Source organism: Lolium perenne, chromosome 3, assembly GCF_019359855.2.
Source record: "Lolium perenne isolate Kyuss_39 chromosome 3, Kyuss_2.0, whole genome shotgun sequence".
NCBI lineage: Eukaryota > Viridiplantae > Streptophyta > Magnoliopsida > Poales > Poaceae > Lolium > Lolium perenne.
The window spans coordinates 262837987-262858890 of NC_067246.2; the positions used below are offsets into that span (position 1 = coordinate 262837987).

Sequence of the window (20904 nt, forward strand, 5' to 3'; positions counted from 1 at the left end):
GCGGCAATGATTTTCTGGGATAATATATCCATGCCGTGCTATTCATTTCCTTGGACTACTGCCACTACTTTTGGGTATGCTGGCTCATCTCTTACAAGTAATAATCCTAGTAGCAAGCTTGCAGCAATTCATGGAAACCATTTTTTGTTGCTACAAGCATGGTACTGGTACACCTGTGGGATGTTTGAAAGGTGCAACATCACCATAGTTACAGTTTTGAGGCATTTCTGGCCGGAGATGATGTTCAAGTTTACCATTTTGCTTCCTGCCAATCTATTCAGAAGTGGTGTCTCAGTCAATATGGAGTTGAATATGTTAAGAATCAGTGGTGTTTTGGCTAAGATTTCAAATTTATGCTTACAACCTATGGTTTTTGCTGCTCAAGGTTTGAGGTGGAGTAATATACTCAGTGTGGGCTTTTGGAGCAAAGGTAACACGACATCCACATTTTCAAACATCAGTTATGCTCATGCACAACACATGAGATTCATGGGCAGCGAAAATCTTGGAGTTGTCTATGTGCTTGCAAGATTATCAGAAGAGGCAATGATATAGAGGTGCGGTATAGTTTCTTCATAATTTCAGCAGGCACAATGTTTTACTTGCCAGATGATCACCTTGTAGAAGATGTTATCCTTTCACCGTTCGGGCTGTGTCACCAGAGGTGGATGATAGCGTGTATGCACACGTCCGTTGGGAACCCCAAGAGGAAGGTGTGATGCGTATAGAAGCAAGTTTTCCCTCAGTAAGAAACCAAGGTTTATCGAACCAGTAGGAGCCAAGAAGCACGTTGAAGGTTGATGGCGGTGGAGTGTAGTGCGGCGCAACACCAGGGATTCCGGCGCCAACGTGGAACCTGCACAACACAACCAAATTACTTTGCCCCAACGTGACAGCGAGGTTGTCAATCTCACCGGCTTGCTGTAACAAAGGATTAGATGTATAGTGTGGAAGATGATGTTTGCAGAAAACAGTAGAAATAGTATTGCAGTAGATTGTATTCGATATAAAAGAATGGACCGGGGTCCACAGTTCACTAGAGGTGTCTCTCCCATAAGAAATAGCATATTGGGTAAACAAATTACAGTTGGGCAATTGACAAATAACGAGAGCATAACAATGCGCATACATGATATGATGAGTAGTGTGAGATTTAATTGGACATTACGACAAAGTACATAGACCGCTATCCAGCATGCATCTATGCCTAAAAAGTCCACCTTCAGGTTATCATCCGAACCCCTTCCAGTATTAAGTTGCAAACAACAGACAATTGCATTAAGTATGGTGCGTAATGTAATCAACAAATACATCCTTAGACATAGTATTGATGTTTTATCCCTAGTGGCAACATCACATCCACAACCTTAGAACTTTCTGTCACTGTCCCAGATTTAATGGAGGCATGAACCCACTATCGAGCATAAGTACCCCCTCTTGGAGTTACAAGCAATGACTTGGCCAGAGCCTCTACTAGCAACGGAGAGCATGCAAGATCATAAACAACACATAGATAAATTGATAATCAACATAGCATAGTATTCATTATCCATCAGATCCCAACAAACGCACATGTAGCTTTACAGATAGATGATCTTGATCATGATAGGCAGCTCACAAGATCAGACAATGATAGCACAATAAGGAGAAGGCGACCATCTAGCTACTGCTATGGACCCATAGTCCAGGGGTGAACTACTCACACATCAATCCGGAGGCGACCATGGCGGTGTAGAGTCCTCCGGGAGATGATTCCCCTCTCCGGCAGGGTGCCGGAGGCGATCTCCTGAATCCCCCGAGATGGGATTGGCGGCGGCGGCGTCTCTGGAAGGTTTTTCGTATCGTGGCTCTCGGTACTGGGGCTATTATCGACGGAGGCTTAAGTAGGCGAAGAGGTAGGTCAAGGGGCGTCACGAGGGGCCCAGACGCCAGGGCCGCGCGACCAGGGTCCAGGCCGCGCCGCCCTGTTGTCTGGCCACCTCGTGGCCCACTTCGTTTCATCTTCGGACTTTTGGAAGCTTCATGGAAAAATAGGACCCTGGGCGTTGATTTCGTCCAATTCCGAGAATATTTCCTTACTAGGATTTCTGAAACCAAAAACAGCAGAAAACAGCAACTGGCTCTTCGGCATCTCGTTAATAGGTTAGTGCCGGAAAATGCATAATAATGACATATAATGTGTATAAAATATGTGAGTATCATCATAAAAGTAGCATGGAACATAAGAAATTATAGATACGTTTGAGACGTATCAGTGGACGACAACACCTTTGTTGTTGATCCCCAGATTCAACGGCGGGGGGCCTCTGAGATTGAGCTCGGTGATGGTTCCCCAAAATCTTCAGCTCAATCCTCCTCAGCCTCGAGTGCATACGCCGGATAGACCGTTGGGAGAACCACCCACGGGGCATCAACTGGTATGGAGCACGATGGAAGCCCTTAAAGATTGCAGATGCAGCAATATCGAGTCTGCGATTGTTGTTTGGCTTCATAGGCAATCTTCTGTATCAACTGCAAGTGTTTAGTTCATCTTTCTTTCATATTGTGCGTTTAGGCATCTTTGGTCCCAACTCGACGCTATGTGCCGAGATATCTTGTACTATGAGCTATAATGATAATATGTTTTATGTTGAAAACAAATTTTGTGAGCTCTCTTTTCTCTTTTAAATTTTACAAGTATTTTATTTGTCTTATTTTTAATCTTTATTTTCTAGTTCTTTCTCATAAAATACAAAAACCACATAAAAATTAGTAGTATGATGATTTGACCATTTGTTACATTCAGATTATTTTTTAAATTTAGACTATTATTGTAATTTGAATTATTATTAATGCCGAAAACATTTAAGAAGAGATCATTTTGATGGGTTCACATATTCACTTAACAAATAAAGGGATACGTTTGGTTATTTACCAGTTGCTCTCTAAGGGCAAGTGCAATGGTTGATATGACTGTCTTATCTTAATCCTGCCACGTAACAACGTACGTTTGGTTATTTACCAGTTGCTCTTTAAGGGCAAGTGCAATGGTTGATATGACTGTCTTATCTTAATCCTGCCACGTAATCTAGATATAACAATAAAATATAATATAAAACATGATGTATAATCGGTTACTTTTTAGTCTTAGTAACGAGACATCTAAATTTTTTGGTGAGAGAGATTGTGCTAAGAGAAGGTAAAGTCTTTTTTATCTTTTTCTTTCCTCCACTTCAGCGTTTATTCTACGTGACACTGCTAAAATACTCAGCGTTTATTCTAGGTAACACTGCTAAGATACTCAGCGTTTACTCTACGTTGTACGTACCCTAAGGTCATCCCCGGAGGATTCAAAATTTGGAATTCCAGTAACTTGAACGATTTACATGAGCACAGGATGCTGCCCAGATAAGCAGCACAAGACGATGCAGGTCACCTCACTGATCATGGCAGATCTGAAGAACTGTACTCGATCGCTCAAAGTACATGTACAGTAGTGTATTCCTGCCGTATATTACAAGAGGAAATGCTGCAAGTATCTGAGCCCCTCGTCGACGCTGACGTACCGGCAGTCCAGCAACACCCCGAGCCTCACCGTCTCCACCAGCATCTCCTCCCCGGTCACCCCGACCACGACCTCCGCCTCCAGCTTCCCGCCGCCGCATCCCGGAGCGGGCATCATCTCCGTGGCCCACGCCTCGCCCCTCTCGCCGCTCCCGAGCGCGCCCGCCCTGGACGCAGGCACCTTGGCGTCCATCATCACGATCGCCGGAAAATGCATAAGAAATGCATAATAATGACATATAATGTGTATAAAACATGTGAGTATCATCATAAAACTAGCATGGAACATAAGAAATTATAGATACGTTTGAGACGTATCAAGCATCCCCAAGCTTAGTTCTACTCGTCCCGAGTAGGCAAACGATAACAAAGATAATTTCTTAGTGACAATGCTACCAACATAATCTTGATCAATACTATTGTAAGCACATGTAATGAATGCAGCGATTTGAAACAATGGTAAATGTAATGAGTAAACAAATGAATCATATAGCAAAGACTTTTCATGAATAGTACTTTCAAGACAAGCATCAATAAGTCTTGCATAAGAGTTAACTCATAAAGCAATAGTTTCATAGTAAAGGTATTGAAACAACACAAAGGAAGATTAAGTTTCAGCGGTTGCTTTCAACTTATAACATGTATATCTCATGGATATTGTCAACATAAAGTAATATAACAAGTGCAATATGCAAGTATGTAGGAATCAATGCACAGTTAACACAAGTGTTTACTTCTTAAGATAGAGAGAAATGGGTAAACTGACTCAACAATAAAAGTAGAAGAAAGGCCCTTCACAGAGGGAAGCATTGATTGCTATATTTGTGCTAGAGCTTTTATTTTGAAAACAATAAGAGAGCATAAAAGTAAAGTTTTGAGAGGTGTTTGTTGTTGTCAACGAATGGTAGTGGGTACTCTAACCCCCTTGCCAGACAAACCTTCAAAGAGCGGCTCCCATTTTATTTTTATTTTTGTGTGGCACTCCTTCCAACCTTTCTTTCACAAACCATGGCTAACCGAATCCTCGGGTGCCTGCCAACAATCTCATACCATGAAGGAGTGCCTTTTTATTTTAGTTTTATTTAGATGACACTCCTCCCCACCTTTGCTTTCTCAAGCCATGGCTAACCGAATCCTTCGGGTGCCGTCCAACAATCACATACCATGGAGGAGTGTCTATTTAGGTTAATTAATTTGGGACTGGGAATCCCATTGCCAGCTCTTTCTGCAAAATTATTGGATAAGCGGATAAAGCCACTAGTCCATTGGTGAAAGTTGCCCAACAAGATTGAAAGATAAACACCACATACTTCCTCATGAGCTATAAAACATTGACACAAATCAGAGGTGATAAATTTTGAATTGTTTAAAGGTAGCACTCAAGCAATTTACTTTGTAATGGCGGAGAAATACCATGTGGTAGGTAGGTATGGTGGACACAAATGGCATAGTGTTTGGCTCAAGGATTTTGGATGCATGAGAAGTATTCCCTCTCGATACAAGGTTTAGGCTAGCAAGGTTGTTTGAAGCAAACTCAAGTATGAACCGGTACAACAAAACTCACATAAAAGACACATTCTAAGCATTATAAGACTCTATACCGTCTTCCTCGTTGTTCGACTCTTACTAGAAAATATCTAGACCTTAGAGAGACCAATTATGCAAACCAAATTTTAGCAAGCTCTATGTATTTATTCACTAATAGGTGCAAAGTATATGATGCAAGAGCTTAAACATGAGCACAACAATTGCCAAGTATCACATTATTCAAGATATTATACCAATTACCACATATAGCATTTCCCGTTTCCAACCATATAACAATTTAACGAAGCAGTTCAACCTTCGCCATGAATATTATGAGTAAAGCTAAGGACATATTTGTCCATATGCAACAGCGGAGCGTGTCTCTCTCCCACACAATGAATGCTAGGATCCAACTTTATTCAAACAAAACAGAAAACAAAAAACAAACAGACGCTCCAAGTAAAGTACATAAGATGTGACAGAATAAAAATATAGTTTCACTAGAGGAACCTGATAATGTTGTCCATGAAGAAGGGGATGCCTTGGGCATCCCCAAGCTTAGACGCTTGAGTATTCTTGAAATATGTAGGGGTGAACCACCGGGGCATCCCCAAGCTTAGAGCTTTCACTCTCCTTGATCATATTGTATCATCCTCCTCTCTTGACCCTTGAAAACTTCCTCCACACCAAACTCGAAACAAACTCATTAGAGGGTTAGTGCATAATAAAAAAATTCACATGTTCAGAGGTAACACAATCATTCTTAACACTTCTGGACATTGCACAAAGCTACTGAAAGTTAATGGAACAAAGAAATCCATCTGACATAGCAAAACAGGCAATGTGAAATAAAAGGCAGAATCTGTCAAAACAGAACAGTCCGTAAAGACGTATTTTTTAGAGGCACCAGACTTGCTCAGATGATAAAACTTAAAACTAATGAAAGTTGCGTACATATCTGAGGATCACGCACGTAAATTAGCATAATTTTCTGAGTTACCTACAGAGAATTTTAGCCAGATTCGTGACAGCAAGAAAATCTGTTTCTGCGCAGTAATCCAAATCTAGTATCATCCTTTGATTAGAGACTTTACTTGGCACAACAATGCAATAAAACTAAGATAAGGAGAGGTTGATACAGTAGTAACAACTTCCAAGACTCAAATATAAAACAAAAATACTGTAGTAAAATGATGGGTTGTCTCCCATAAGCGCTTTTCTTTAACGTCTTTCAGCTAGGCGCAGAAAGTGTGTATCAAGTGTAATCAAGAGATGAAGCATCAACATCATAATTTGTTCTAATGATAGAATCAAAAGGTAACTTCATTCTCTTTCTAGGGAAGTGTTCCATACCAGAGGAAATTGATATTTAATATTACCTTCCTTCTTATCAATGGTAGCACCAACAGTTCGAAGAAAGGTCTTCCCAATATGATGGGACAAGATGCATTGCATTCAATATCCAAGACAACAAAATCAACGGGGACAAGGTTATTGTTAACCGTAATGCGAACATTATCAACTTGCCCCAAAGGTTTCTTTATAGCATTATCAGCAAGATTAACATCCAAATAACAATTTTTCAATGGTGGCAAGTCAAGCATATCATAAATTTTCTTAGGCATAACAGAAATACTTGCACCAAGATCACACAAAGCATTACAATCAAAATCATTGACCTTCATCTTAATGATGGGCTCCCAACCATCTTCTAACTTCCTAGGAATAGAAGTTTCAAGTTTTAGTTTCTCTTCTCTAGCTTTTATGAGAGCATTTGTAATATGTTTTGTAAAGGCCAAATTTATAGCACTAGCATTAGGACTCTTAGCAATTTTTTGTAAGAACTTTATAATTTCAGAGATGTGAAAATCATCAAAATCTAAACCATTATGATCTAAAGCAATGGGATCATTATCCCCAATGTTGGAAAAAAATTCAGCAGTTTTATCACAGACAGTTTCAGCAGTTTTAGCAATTTCAGGCAGTTTTGCTCGCTTTGCATTAGGAGTAGAAACATTGCTAACACCAATTATTTTATCATTAATAGTAGGAGGTGCAGCAACATGTGGAGCATTAGCATTACTAGTGGTGGTTATAGTCCAAACTTTAGCTGCATTATTCTCTTTAGCTAGTTTTTCATTTTCTTCTCTTTCCCACCTAGCATGCAGTTCAGCCATTAATCTTATATTCTCATTAATTCTAACTTGGATGGCATTTGCTGCAGTAAAATTTTTATTTTCATCATCCTTATTAGGCATAACTTTCAATTTTAAAAGATCAATATCAGCAGCAAGACTATCAACTTTAGAAGCAAGTATATCAATTTTCCCAAGCTTTTCTTCAATAGATTTGTTAAAAGCAGTTTGTGTACTAATAAATTCCTTAAGCATGGCTTCAAGTCCAGGGGGTGTATTCCTATTATTATTGTAAGAATTCCCATAAGAATTACCATAACCGTTACCATTATTATAAGGATATCGCCTATAGTTGTTACTAGAATTGTTCCGATAAGCATTGTTGCTGAAATTATTATTTTTAATGAAGTTCACATCAACATGTTCTTCTTGGGCAACCAATGAAGCTAACGGAACATTATTAGGATCAACATTAGTCCTACCACTCACAAGCATAGACATAATAGCATCAATCTTATCACTCAAGGAAGAGGTTTCTTCAACAGAATTTACCTTCTTACCTTGTGGAGCTCTTTCCGTGTGCCATTCAAAGTAATTTATCATCATATCATCAAGAAGCTTTGTTGCTGCCCCCAAAGTGCTGGACATAAAGGTACCTCCAGCAGCTGAATCCAATAGGTTCCGTGAAGAAAAATTCAATCCTGCATAAAAGGTTTGGATGATCATCCAAGTAGTCAGTCCATGGGTTGGGCAGTTTTTAACCAAAGACTTTATTCTTTCCCATGCTTGTGCAACATGCTCAGTATCTAATTGCTTAAAATTCATTATGCTACTTCTCAAAGAGATAATTTTAGCAGGATGATAATATCTACCAATGAAAGCATCCTTACATTTAGTCCATGAATTAATACTATTCTTAGGCAAAGATAGCAACCAATCTTTAGCTCTTCCTCTTAATGAGAAAGGAAACAATTTTAACTTTATAATGTCACCATCTACATCCTTATACTTTTGCATTTCACATAGTTCAACGAAATTATTTAGATGGGCAGCAGCATCATCAGAACTAACACCAGAAAATTGCTCTCTCATAACAAGATTTAGTAAAGCAGGTTTAATTTCAAAGAATTCTGCTGTAGTAGCAGGTGGAGCAATAGGTGTGCATAAGAAATCATTATTATTTGTGTTTGTGAAGTCACACAACTTAGTATTTTCAGGAGTACCCATTTTAGCAATAGTAAATAAAGTAAACTAGATAGAGTAAATGCAAGTAACTAATTTTTTTTGTGTTTTTAATATAGAGAACAAGACAGTAAATAAAGTAAAACTAGCAACTAAATTTTTTGTGTTTTGTTTTAGTGCAGCAAACAAAGTAATAAATAAAAACAAAGCAAGACAAAAACAAAGTAAAGAGATTGGAGGTGGAGACTCCCCTTGCAGCGTGTCTTGATCTCCCCGGCAACGGCACCAGAAAATATGCTTGATAGCGTGTATGCACACGTCCGTTGGGAACCCCAAGAGGAAGGTGTGATGCGTATAGAAGCAAGTTTTCCCTCAGTAAGAAACCAAGGTTTATCGAACCAGTAGGAGCCAAGAAGCACGTTGAAGGTTGATGGCGGCGGAGTGTAGTGCGGCGCAACACCAGAGATTCCGGCACCAACGTGGAACCTGCACGACACAACCAAATTACTTTGCCCCAACGTGACAGTGAGGTTGTCAATCTCACCGGCTTGCTGTAACAAAGGATTAGATATATAGTATGGAAGATGATATTTGCAGAAAACAGTAGAAACAGTATTGCAGTAGATTGTATTCGATATAAAAGAATGGACCGGAGTCCACAGTTCACTAGAGGTGTCTCTCTCATAAGAAATAGCATATTGGGTAAACAAATTACAGTTGGGCAATTGACAAATAACGAGAGCATAACAATGCGCATACATGATATGATGAGTAGTGTGAGATTTAATTGGGCATTACGACAAAGTACATAGACCGCTATCCAGCATGCATCTATGCCTAAAAAGTCCACCTTCAGGCTATCATCCGAACCCCTTCCAGTATTAAGTTGCAAACAACAGACAATTGCATTAAGTATGGTGCGTAATGTAATCAACAAATACATCCTTAGACATAGTATTGATGTTTTATCCCTAGTGGCAACAGCACATCCACAACCTTAGAACTTTCTCATCCTTGTCCCAGATTTAATGGAGGCATGAACCCACTATCGAGCATAAGTACCCCCTCTTGGAGTTACAAGCAATGACTTGGCCAGAGCCTCTACTAGCAACGGAGAGCATGCAAGATCATAAACAACACATAGATAAATTGATAATCAACATAGCATAGTATTCATTATCCATCAGATCCCAACAAACGCACATGTAGCTTTACAGATAGATGATCTTGATCATGATAGGCAGCTCACAAGATCAGACAATGATAGCACAATAAGGAGAAGACGACCATCTAGCTACTGCTATGGACCCATAGTCCAGGGGTGAACTACTCACACATCAATCCGGAGGCGACCTTGGCGGTGTAGAGTCCTCCGGGAGATGATTCCCCTCTCCGGAAGGGAGCCGGAGGCGATCTCCTGAATCACCCGTGATGGGATTGGCGGCAGCGGCGTCTCTGGAAGGTTTTTCGTATCGTGGCTCTCGGTACTGGGGCTATTATCGACGGAGGCTTAAGTAGGCGAAGAGGTAGGTCAAGGGGCGTCACGAGGGGCCCAGACGCCAGGGCCGCGCGGCCAGGGTCCAGGCCGCGCCGCCCTGTTGTCTGGCCACCTCGTGGCCCCACTTCGTTTCATCTTCGGACTTTTGGAAGCTTCGTGGAAAAATAGGACCCTGGGCGTTGATTTCGTCCAATTCCGAGAATATTTCGTTACTAGGATTTCTGAAACCAAAAACAGCAGAAAACAGCAACTGGCTCTTCGACATCTCGTTAATAGGTTAGTGCCAGAAAATGCATAATAATGACATATAATGTGTATAAAACATGTGAGTATCATCATAAAAGTAGCATGGAACATAAGAAATTATAAATACGTTTGAGACGTATCAGTGGACGACAACACCTTTGTTGTTGATCCCCAGATTCAACGGCGGGGGGCCTCTGAGATTGAGCTCGGTGATGGTTCCCCAAAATCTTCAGCTCAATCCTCCTCAGCCTCGAGTGCATACGCCGGATAGACCGTTGGGAGAACCACCCACGGGGCATCAACTGGTATGGAGCACGATGGAAGCCCTTAAAGATTGCAGATGCATCAATATCGAGTCTGCGATTGTTGTTTGGCTTCATATGCAATCTTCTGTATCAACTGCAAGTGTTTAGTTCATCTTTCTTTCATATTGTGCGTTTAGGCATCTTTGGTCCCAACTCGACGCTATGTGCCGAGATATCTTGTACTATGAGCTATAATGATAATATGTTTTGTGTTGAAAACAAATTTTGTGAGCTCTCTTTTCTCTTTTAAATTTTACAAGTATTTTATTTGTCTTATTTTTAATCTTTATTTTCTAGTTCTTTCTCATAAAATACAAAAACCGCATAAAAATTAGTAGTATGATGATTTGACCATTTGTTACATTCAGATTGCTTTTTAAATTTAGACTATTATTGTAATTTGAATTATTATTAATGCCGAAAACATTTAAGAAGAGATCATTTTGATGGGTTCACATATTCACTTAACAAATAAAGGGATACGTTTGGTTATTTACCAGTTGCTCTCTAAGGGCAAGTGCAATGGTTGATATGACTGTCTTATCTTAATCCTGCCACGTAACAACGTACGTTTGGTTATTTACCAGTTGCTCTTTAAGGGCAAGTGCAATGGTTGATATGACTGTCTTATCTTAATCCTGCCACGTAATCTAGATATAACAATAAAATATAATATAAAACATGATGTATAATCGGTTACTTTTTAGTCTTAGTAACGAGACATCTAAATTTTTTGGTGAGAGAGATTGTGCTAAGAGAAGGTAAAGTCTTTTTTATCTTTTTCTTTCCTCCACTTCAACGTTTATTCTATGTGACACTGCTAAAATACTCAACGTTTATTCTAGGTAACACTGCTAAGATACTCAGCGTTTACTCTACGTTTACTCTACGGTGTCTCCTCTTGCTGTGAAGTCGAAGCTGCCTTTAGGCGGTGTACGATGACCTTCAAGGGGTAGTCCGGTGAAGGTCCTATTCGGCGTGCAGGTCTTGCGCCTCTCCTCTTCGGGGCTCGTCTTCAGAATCGGAGCTGCCGGTCTCTTCCTGAAGAGCCACCTGTTTGGCATAGGCCGGCTTGAGCTTTAGCTTTTGTGGGTAGCCAGGGTGGCTGGGTGTGCCCCTTGTAGGTGTGGGCTTTGTCCCGTTGTTGTAGGTTTTTGCCCGGTTTTCTCCTAAAAACTGTGCACCTTCTGCTTAATTAATGGATGAGGCAAAGCTTTTGCCTCCGTTTCAAAAAAAAAAAAAAAAAAAAAAATTTGGAATTCCAGTAACTTGAACGATTTACATGAGCACAGGATGCTGCCCAGATAAGCAGCACAAGACGATGCAGGTCACCTCACTGATCATGGCAGATCTGAAGAACTGTACTCGATCGCTCAAAGTACATGTACAGTAGTGTATTCCTGCCGTATATTACAAGAGGAAATGCTGCAAGTATCTGAGCCCCTCGTCGACGCTGACGTACCGGCAGTCCAGCAACACCCCGAGCCTCACCGTCTCCACCAGCATCTCCTCCCCGGTCACCCCGACCACGACCTCCGCCTCCAGCTTCCCGCCGCCGCATCCCGGAGCGGGCATCGTCTCCGTGGCCCACGCCTCGCCCCTCTCGCCGCTCCCGAGCGCGCCCGCCCTGGACGCAGGCACCTTGGCGTCCATCATCACGATCGCCGCCTCAGGCGCGAGCCCTGTCCGCACGGCCGTCCACCGCACGCTCCAGTGCTCCCCCGGCCCGGCGGCCGCGTTCCGGTCGCTGACGTCCACGACGAACTGGAACACGCCGCCGGGGGCCTTCCTGACGCCGGCGTCGGACGCGGTGACAGCGAAGGAGAGCGTGGCCTCGCCGCTCGCCGCGAAGAGGTCGACACAGAAGGCCACGTCGGCGAGCGCGAGGCGGGGCGCCGGGAGCGAGCGGCCGCGTGAGGATGCGGCGTGGAAGAGCGCGTAGAGGCCGCGGTGCGGGCAGGCGCGTCGGTCGGCGGCATTGCCGTTGCTGTGGGAGTGTAAGGGGAGGAGGCCGATGGCGGACGGGTAGTGGGAGCGGCAGAGGCGCGCCCAGAGGTGGTCGGCGGCGAAGGCGGCGTGCCAGGAGGTGGAGACGCAGGACGCCGCGGCGAGGGAACCGGCGTCCAGGAAGCTGGCCACGAGGGAGAGCGCCTCCCACGGAGGCGCCTGGGACGGCGATGGCCGTGCCGGCATTGTCGTCGTCGCTCCGCCGTAGCGCATATGGTCGCTGCTGTGGTTGTTGTCGTCGAGTTTTGGGGTGGAGATCGGTCCGTGCACGTCAGTGCGGGCGCTTGTTTATATCGGCCGGCGGCGTGCGTATGCATGTAGTAGGAGATTGCCATTGGAAGAGACGATGGGCGGTGTGTGGGCGCGCGTGAGCGGAGCACGTGGTAGCGGGCTGGCTGGTGGTGTGGCGCGGCCTGAGCCGGGCGCGTGGCGGCGAGGGACAGAGCGTGCCGAGATGGCCTCTTGCGCGCGCCGCGCCGGGAGCTGCCGTCGGACAGAGCGTGGCGTTGCAGCGAGAACGAGACCACGCGTAGCGCGCACAGAAAGCGCACACGAGAGCGGGTCGCTGCTAGACACGTGGAGGTAGATTGAGTACCGTACCAACTCATTTTCCGTTCCCGGCCCGACCCGGTTAAGTTTTTAAAATATTACTTTTTCTTTTAATTTCGGGAATAATACGCTTTTAGAAAATTTTGAAAATAATATAGCGTCATCTTGGCTGAAGACGACTAAGCACTTATCGTCTTCGGTGGATGACAAGTGATGGTCGTCTTTGGTCAGAACGGCACTGTATTAATTTTATAAAAGTTTCTAAAAACATGTATTATTTCTGAAAGTAAAGAAAATAATAATAATATTCTAAAATGCAAGTTCTAAGGAATCTTTAAATGCTCTTGTGAGGCCAATTATCCTTTTTACACACCAAACGGATTTGGCTGGGCTGATTGGTTTTAGTCTGCGACTCTGCGTCAAAAGATATCCACATCTGCGCGAATGATTGCATATGCCATTTCGGTGGACTACACCGACGAGTATCTACACATCGGCGAAGATACTACTCTCGACAGTGTGTGTTTCCTAAGGTGATCACTCGTGTGTTTGGTGTGGTGGATTTTTTAGCTCCCAATGAAGACGATACAAAGAGATTAATGACGCTCAACGAGAAAAGTGGTTGGCCGAAAATGCTAGGGAGCATAGATTGTTTGCATTGAAGATGAAAGAACTTTCCTATTGACATGGCACATACACTAGTTCTTCAGGCCGTGGCATCAAAGGACTTACGAATTTAGCATTGTTTCTTTTGACTAGCGGGTTTTCTCAATGATATCAATGTCTTGTAGTGGTCTTATCTTTTTGCTAGATTTGCGAATGCTACGACTTGCAACTACACAGTCCTGCCTACACTATGGGCTATTATCTTGCCGGTGACATTTATTTGGCGTGGCCTATATTTGTGAAGATCATCCCAAATCCAACAACAAGCAAGCTGAATTTTGCAATGCACAAGAGGAATGCTGAAAGGACACTCGGAGAGTTTTCGGTGTTTTAGAAGCTAGGATTGCTATTGTCCAAGGTCTTGCTCGTTTCTGGAATAAAAAAACCATCAAGAACACCATGGTTGCATGTGTGGTTCTTTACAACAGATCAGCAAGAACGAGAGGGATTTAGATTTGGAGTTTTCTCTATTTATGTATACTGAGCGATTAACTTATACTCCCTCATTTCAAATTAACTGAAGTCAATTTATTTAAATTCATACTTATATAATCATACTAAAGAAATATCTAGATACATGGGTATCTAGAGAATTCCGCATCAATTAATTTAAATGGAGAGAGTATTGATGAAAAATCGGTCAATAAAGGTAATAGAACTTCATATCATCGATTTTGTAAAACAAATTGGACATAGCTTGGGTGCTCCCTACAAAACAAAGATCATAGCATGTCTTTGTTGTCCGCTTGTGCATTCCTTGATGACATGACATGCACCTTAGAGAATCACTTGGCTGAGTTCAGGATACAAGTCAAGTGAATTTCGAAGGTAGAGACCATAGCACACGAAGCGGTCACCAGTATTTCTCGCTTGATTTATCCGCCAGCAGAGGGGACAGTGTAAGCTGCAAAAAGAATTACCAACAACAAGCACGAGTAAATTAACAACTAACCGTAAAAACAAAGTAAATTAAGAACCTCATGTGTCGGGCGAGAGAAACATGTACGAGCACTTACTTCCACACTTGGAGCCAGGCGTGAGTGGTCGCTTGCAGTAGTCAGCGACGTACACAACTTCCTCCATGTCTATAATCGACTCGACATCAGCGTCCACCTTGGAGCACAGACATGGTATATCCACCTTCCGCCATGTGTCGCAGCATGCTTGCGATGGCTTAGTCTTCGTGCCCGGCGGGCCGATCACGTAGAGTATGCACTTTGGGATTAGGGCGAATATGTCACCGACACAAGCACCCTCTGTGCCTATAGCTGTCGCCGACGCACTGGCCACTGCGACCATTGCCAAGGTGAGGAGGATGAAGAAACCCGAGAGTTTCACCATGGTTGCTGCCAGTGTAGATTATTTTGATACACTAGTTGTGTGATTTCGGTGCAGAGTTTGAGCCTGTTGGTTGGGTTTATATTGACTCTTAGGAGTAAAGATTGAGATATGGAAAATATCTTATTAGATTGGTCATTTATTATGGATTTCTATTTCCGCCATAAACAAATATATATGAATGCAATACAAAGTACAGTAATAAGTATTGTACATTTATGTCTATTAATTGTGTATTTACCACGAAATAAATTAACGAGGCCATTTATTATAAATATTTCTAGATATACTCACTTGACTTGCATAGTATTACATAGTACATGCAAAAAAGCTAACGTGTCATGTCAATTAATGATGAGAGAGATGATAGTGATATCGTAGATAGATAGCGTATCATAGCACGTAGAATTAGAAAAATTATTGGCATCTCCAATGAACCGACGCAAAACGGACGTTAAAAGTGTCCGCGCACGTCCGTTTGTGTCGGCCCGCAGACGCCAAATCAGGTACATGGCCTCAAGGTCCGTTTGCGTCGGGGACACAATTTTTTTCTCCATATAGCGTCAAGCTCGGTAATGAAGGTTTAATGTCCCGTGGAGCCCTGCGACCGAAGATTGCCGCTTCCCGCGCGGGGGCGGTGGTTCCCTCGTGCGTGAAGGCGGCAGAGGTGGCGGCGCAGGAGGCGATGGCGGCAACTGTTAGAGCACGTAATGGGCTTAGTGTTAGAGTACGTCATGGGCCTGGCTAAAGCCCATTATTCTTAGGGTTAACTCTCTATATAAGGAGAGGAGACGTATCAATCTAATCAAGCAGGAATTAAGAAGGAAATCCCTTCCCTCTTGCCACCGGCCGTGGGCAAGGCCCCCGGCCAGCCCTCTCGCGCCATCCCTCTAGAAGCACCATAACGCTTGGTATCAGAGCTCCGTGTTCGATCATGTCCAGCCATCCCACCACCTCTGGCCCGATGGCCACCACCACCGGCGCCCCGCCCAGGCCGGTGTCGGCCACCTCCACCGCGCCGCTTCCCGTCGCCCTCACCTCGGAGGAGATCGTCGAAGCAATCCGCGATCTCACCACCGCTGTCCAGGAGATCCGCCTCTTCCTGGTCGGTCCCTACAGGCCGCCGTCGGCGGCGCTGCTGCCGTGGCAGTCGACGCACCAGGCGTCCTCCGCCGCGATCGCCGGGCCGCTGCAGCCGATGTTGCTGCTGTTGTCGCCGCCACCCGACGCCGGGCTGCTGTAGTCCCCGCTGCCGCTGTCCACCATCTCCGGGCCGGGCCCTACCTCGGCGCCCAGGGTCCCTCTTCTCCAGCAGTCGGCATCCTTCTTCCCCACCGGGACGCTGCAGCAGCAACAGCAGCAGCTGCCGCCGCCACCAACGCCGTCGCTGCAGCTGTTGTCCTCACCGACGTTGTCCCTGCCGCCGCCACCAACGCCGCCGATACAGCGGCTGTCCTCACCGACGCTGTCCCTGCCGTTCGGTGGGCAGCTGGAACAGCAGCAGCTACCGTCTCCACCAACACCGCATCAGCGGCTGCTGCCGCCACCGACGCCATCCCTGCATTCGGCGGTTTGGGAGCGACCTTGGCCCCGGGCTCTACATCGACACCGCCCGGGATGCCCTTCCACCAGGTCCGTTTCCCTCCGTCACCGTCACCGCTTCCGGCTTGGATCGCTATCCTCCACGTGTCGGCGGCGGTGAGGCTGCAGGCTGCTGCGCGCGGCCTCCTAGTGCGTCGGCGTGTGCGGGAGATGCGTGATCTGCAGCTGCAGCTCCTCCAAGTTGCGCTTCGTTGCGCAACGGACCTCGATCTCATCCGCTGCGTCGGGGATTTAGGGCGTGCGGTTTCCTCCACGCGGCGGACATGCTGTTTTTTCCACGGGCAGGGACCTCAAAGTCTGGGCCACCGACAGTCATCCGGCGGGGATAAGGCATGGTGTCACCGATAGGAGCGCACCGCGTAGCACCACTGCATTCCGCCGCCGACCGCCGCGCGGGCTCCTTTTGTCCCGCTGGTTTCCATGGGATCCAGGTGGCTGTACAGTTGCACATCCGACAGGCGGATGGTGTCCACTTTATGTTCAGGGGTCAACAATAAAGCGTCCCAGTCCATTTCAGGTTGAGCGTAATACAACAAGCCAAGATGTAAAAGGCTCGTTTTTAGGGGTTAGGTTTGTGTTGCGTCGAGTCATGGTTTGTTTAGGTTGCAGCTCGAGGACGAGCTGCATGTCCGGGTGGGGTGTAGTGTTAGAGTACGTAATGGGCTTAGTGTTAGAGTACGTCATGGGTCTGGCTATAGTCCATTAGTCTTAGGGTTAACTCTCTATATAAGGAGAGGAGACATATCAATCTAATCTAGCAAGAATTAAGAAGGAAATCCCTTCCCTCTTGCCACCGGCCGTGGGCAAGGCCCCGGCCAGCCCTCTCGCGTCATCCCTCTAGCAGCACATCACCATAACAGCAGCACAGATAGTCCAATGGGCTCCTCTCTGGTCGAGGCCATCGAACGCTGCCATCGGGAGGAGGAAGCCTCTAGGGAGATCCGGCGACGCGAGTGGTGCAAGGCGGTCGCCGCCCGGATTTGCTCCAACGACGGCGTTGGCCACTCAGGTCACGCTGGAAGACATTAGTAGGCAGCGCGACTGCGAGTAAACCCGGCCATAGTAGGCCGTGCGACGCGAGTAGGTACGACCGTAGTAGTTTTATGTTAACTCCATGATACGTCTCAAACGTATCTATAATTTCTTATGTTCCATGCTACTTTTATGATGATACTCACATGTTTTATACACATTATATGTCATTATTATGCATTTTTCGGCACTAACCTATTGACGAGATGCCGAAGAGCTAGTTGTTGTTTTCTGCTGTTTTTGGTTTCGGAAATCCTACAAAGGAAGTATTCTCAGAATTGGACGAAATCAACGCCCAGGGTCTTATTTTTCCACGAAGCTTCTAGAAGACCGAAAGGATCACGAAGTGGGGCGACGAGGCGCCGCCACACTAGGGCCGCGCGGCCAAGGGTGGGGCCGCGCCGCCCTAGCGTGTGGGGCCCCTGTCAGCCCTCCGACTCCGCCCTTCCGCCTACTTAAAGCCTTCGTCGCAAAACCCTCTGTACCGAGAGCCACGATACGGAAAACCTTCCAGAGACGCCGCCGCCGCCAATCCCATCTCGGGGGATTCAGGAGATCGCCTCCGGCACCCTGCCGGAGAGGGGAATCATCTCCCGGAGGGCTCTTCATCGCCATGATCGCCTCCGGATCGATGTGTGAGTATTTCACCCCTGGACTATGGGTCCATAGCAGTAGCTAGATGGTTGTCTTCTCCTCATTGTGCTATCATGTTAGATCTTGTGAGCTGCCTATCATGACCAAGATCATCTATTTGTAATGCTACATGTTGTGTTTGTTGGGATCCGATGAATATTGAATACTATGTCAAGTTGATTATCAATCTATCATATATGTTGTTTATGTTCTTGCATGCTCTCCGTTGCTAGTAGAGGCTCTGGCCAAGTTGATACTTGTAACTCCAAGAGGGAGTATTTATGCTCGATAGTGGGTTCATGCCTCCATTGAATGCGGGACGGTGTGAGAAAGTTCTAAGGTTGTGGATGTGCTGTTGCCACTAGGGATAAAACATCGATGCTTTGTCTAAGGATATTTGTGTTGATTACATTACGCACCATACTTAATGCAATTGTCTGTTGTTTGCAACTTAATACTAGAAGGGGTTCGGATGATAACCTGAAAGTGGACTTTTTAGGCATAGATGCATGCTGGATAGAGGTCTATGTACTTTGTCGTAATGCCCTGATTAAATCTCATAGTACTCATCATGATATATGTATGTGCATTGTTATGCCTTCTTTATTTGTCAATTGCCCAACTGTAATTTGTTCACCCAACATGCTATTTATCTTATGGGAGAGACACCACTAGTGAACTGTGGACCCCGGTCCATTCTTTACATCTGAAATACAATCTACTGCAATTGTTCTTTACTGTTCTTCGCAAACAAACATCATCATCCACACTATACATCTAATCCTTTGTTTACAGCAAGCCGGTGAGATTGACAACTGATACGTCTCAAACGTATCTATAATTTCTTATGTTCCATGCTAGTTTTATGACAATACCTACATGTTTTATTCATACTTTACATTGTTTTTATGCTTTTCCGGAACTAACCTATTGACGAGATGCCGAAGTGCCAGTTCCTGTTTTCTGCTGTTTTTGGTTTCAGAAATCCTAGTAAGGAAATATTCTCGGAATTGGACGAAATCAACGCCCAGAATCTTATAATTCCACGAAGCTTCCAGAACACCGGAGAGGGGCCAGAGGAGAGCCACAGGCCCACCACACAGGTGGCCGGCGCGGCCCAAGGGGGGGCGCCCCCTAGTGTGTGGTCCCACCAGACCCCCTCCGAGGCTGCCCTTCCGCCTACTTAAGGACTCCGTCGCGAAAATCCTAAGAGAAGAAGCGACGGGACGAGAAAAGTTACGCAGCCACCGCCATCGCGAAGCCAAGATTCGGGGGACAGGAGTCTCTGTTCCGGCACGCCGCCGGGATGGGGAAGTGCCCCCGGAAGGCATCTCCACCGCCATCTTCACCGCCATCGCTGTCTCCATGATGAGGAGGGAGTAGTTCTCCCCCGGGGCTGAGGGCTCTACCGTAGCTATGTGGTTCATCTCTCTCTCCCATGTGATCTTTATGTGATCATGAGCTTTGTGATCTAGTTGAATATCATCTATGTGCTACTCTAGTGATGTTATTAAAGTAGTCTATTCCTCCTTCATGATGTAATGGTGACAGTGTGTGCATCATGTAGTACTTGGTATAAGCTATGATTGTGATCTCTTGTAGATTATGAAGTTAACTATTACTATGATAGTATTAATGTGATCTATTCCCCCTTTCATAGTGTAATGGTGACAGTGTGTGCGCTATGTTAGTTCTCGGTATAATTGCAATGATCTATTATGCACTCTAAGGTTATTTAAATATGAACATCGAATGTTGTGGAGCTTGTTAACTCCGGCATTGAGGTGCTCTTGTAGCCCTACACAATGAATGGTGTTTGTCATCCAACAAGAGAGTGTAGAGAAAGTAGTATTTGTTTATTCAGTTATGTGATCAATGTTGAGAGTGTCCACTAGTGAAAGTATGATCCCTAGGCCTTGTTTCCGAATAAGTTACACCACAGAGAATTGCTTCCCACGCCACACTACAAGAAAAGTTGCCATGGCCGACGAAGTTGAAGTCGCGCCGTGGTTGCTGGTGTACCATGGCCGATGATTTTGGGTCTCTCCGTGGTGCATGTCAAAACTTTTTTTTTCTCGTTTTTGAGGCCACCTAGCCCGACGAAAGCGGCCAAAACGTCGCGTATGGTGGCCTGGGACGTGGTGCATCTCGAAATCTCGGGTTCGCCGGCCGAGTCAACGCAAATCCGCACCGCCGAGGGATGTAGGGCCCAGATGGCAGCCTCTCTGGCATTGTTTTTTTTCTCGATCGCGCCATCTCGTTCAACGTTCTCCGATCGAGCCGTTTACGATGCAGGATCATGGGTCCCGCATGTCATCCTCTATGAACCAAAATTCTTTCTATTCTTGGATTTTTTTGACCCCCTGATTTCTGGCTACTTCCTTTTTCTTTTGATCCCTTGCCGCCTTGGAAACGTTGAGACCGCTGCTGCTAAATGGGACCCGCATGTCATCCTCTATGTGCAATCAACTTTCTTTTCTTGGAGTTTTTTTTGGCACCTCATATTTGGTCACTTGCCTTTTTTTTCGATCCCCTGCCGCCTCTCAAACGGTGATACCGCTGCTGCTAAATGGGACCCGCATTTCATCCTCTATGTACTATAAAACTTTCTTTTCTTGGATTTTTTTTGGCACCTCATATT

At 45.0% G+C, this 20904-nt stretch overlaps 2 protein-coding genes across 2 annotated transcripts; both read right to left on the bottom strand.

Annotated features, from left to right (window-relative positions):
- Window positions 1-11675: 11675 nt before the first annotated feature.
- Window positions 11676-12687, bottom strand: LOC127344138 (probable F-box protein At5g04010). Its single transcript, XM_051370357.2, has one exon. It carries the CDS (start codon window positions 12654-12656, stop codon window positions 11847-11849), a length of 810 nt encoding a protein of 269 aa, XP_051226317.1. The 5' UTR covers window positions 12657-12687; the 3' UTR covers window positions 11676-11846.
- Window positions 12688-14533: 1846 nt separating this feature from the next.
- Window positions 14534-14999, bottom strand: LOC127338651 (uncharacterized). The gene is made up of 2 exons (XM_051364688.2): window positions 14675-14999; window positions 14534-14562 (listed from the first exon to the last, which is right to left on the bottom strand). The coding sequence occupies exons 1-2, from the start codon at window positions 14997-14999 to the stop codon at window positions 14534-14536; spliced, it is 354 nt and encodes a 117-aa protein (XP_051220648.1).
- Between the last annotated feature and the right edge of the window lie 5905 nt (window positions 15000-20904).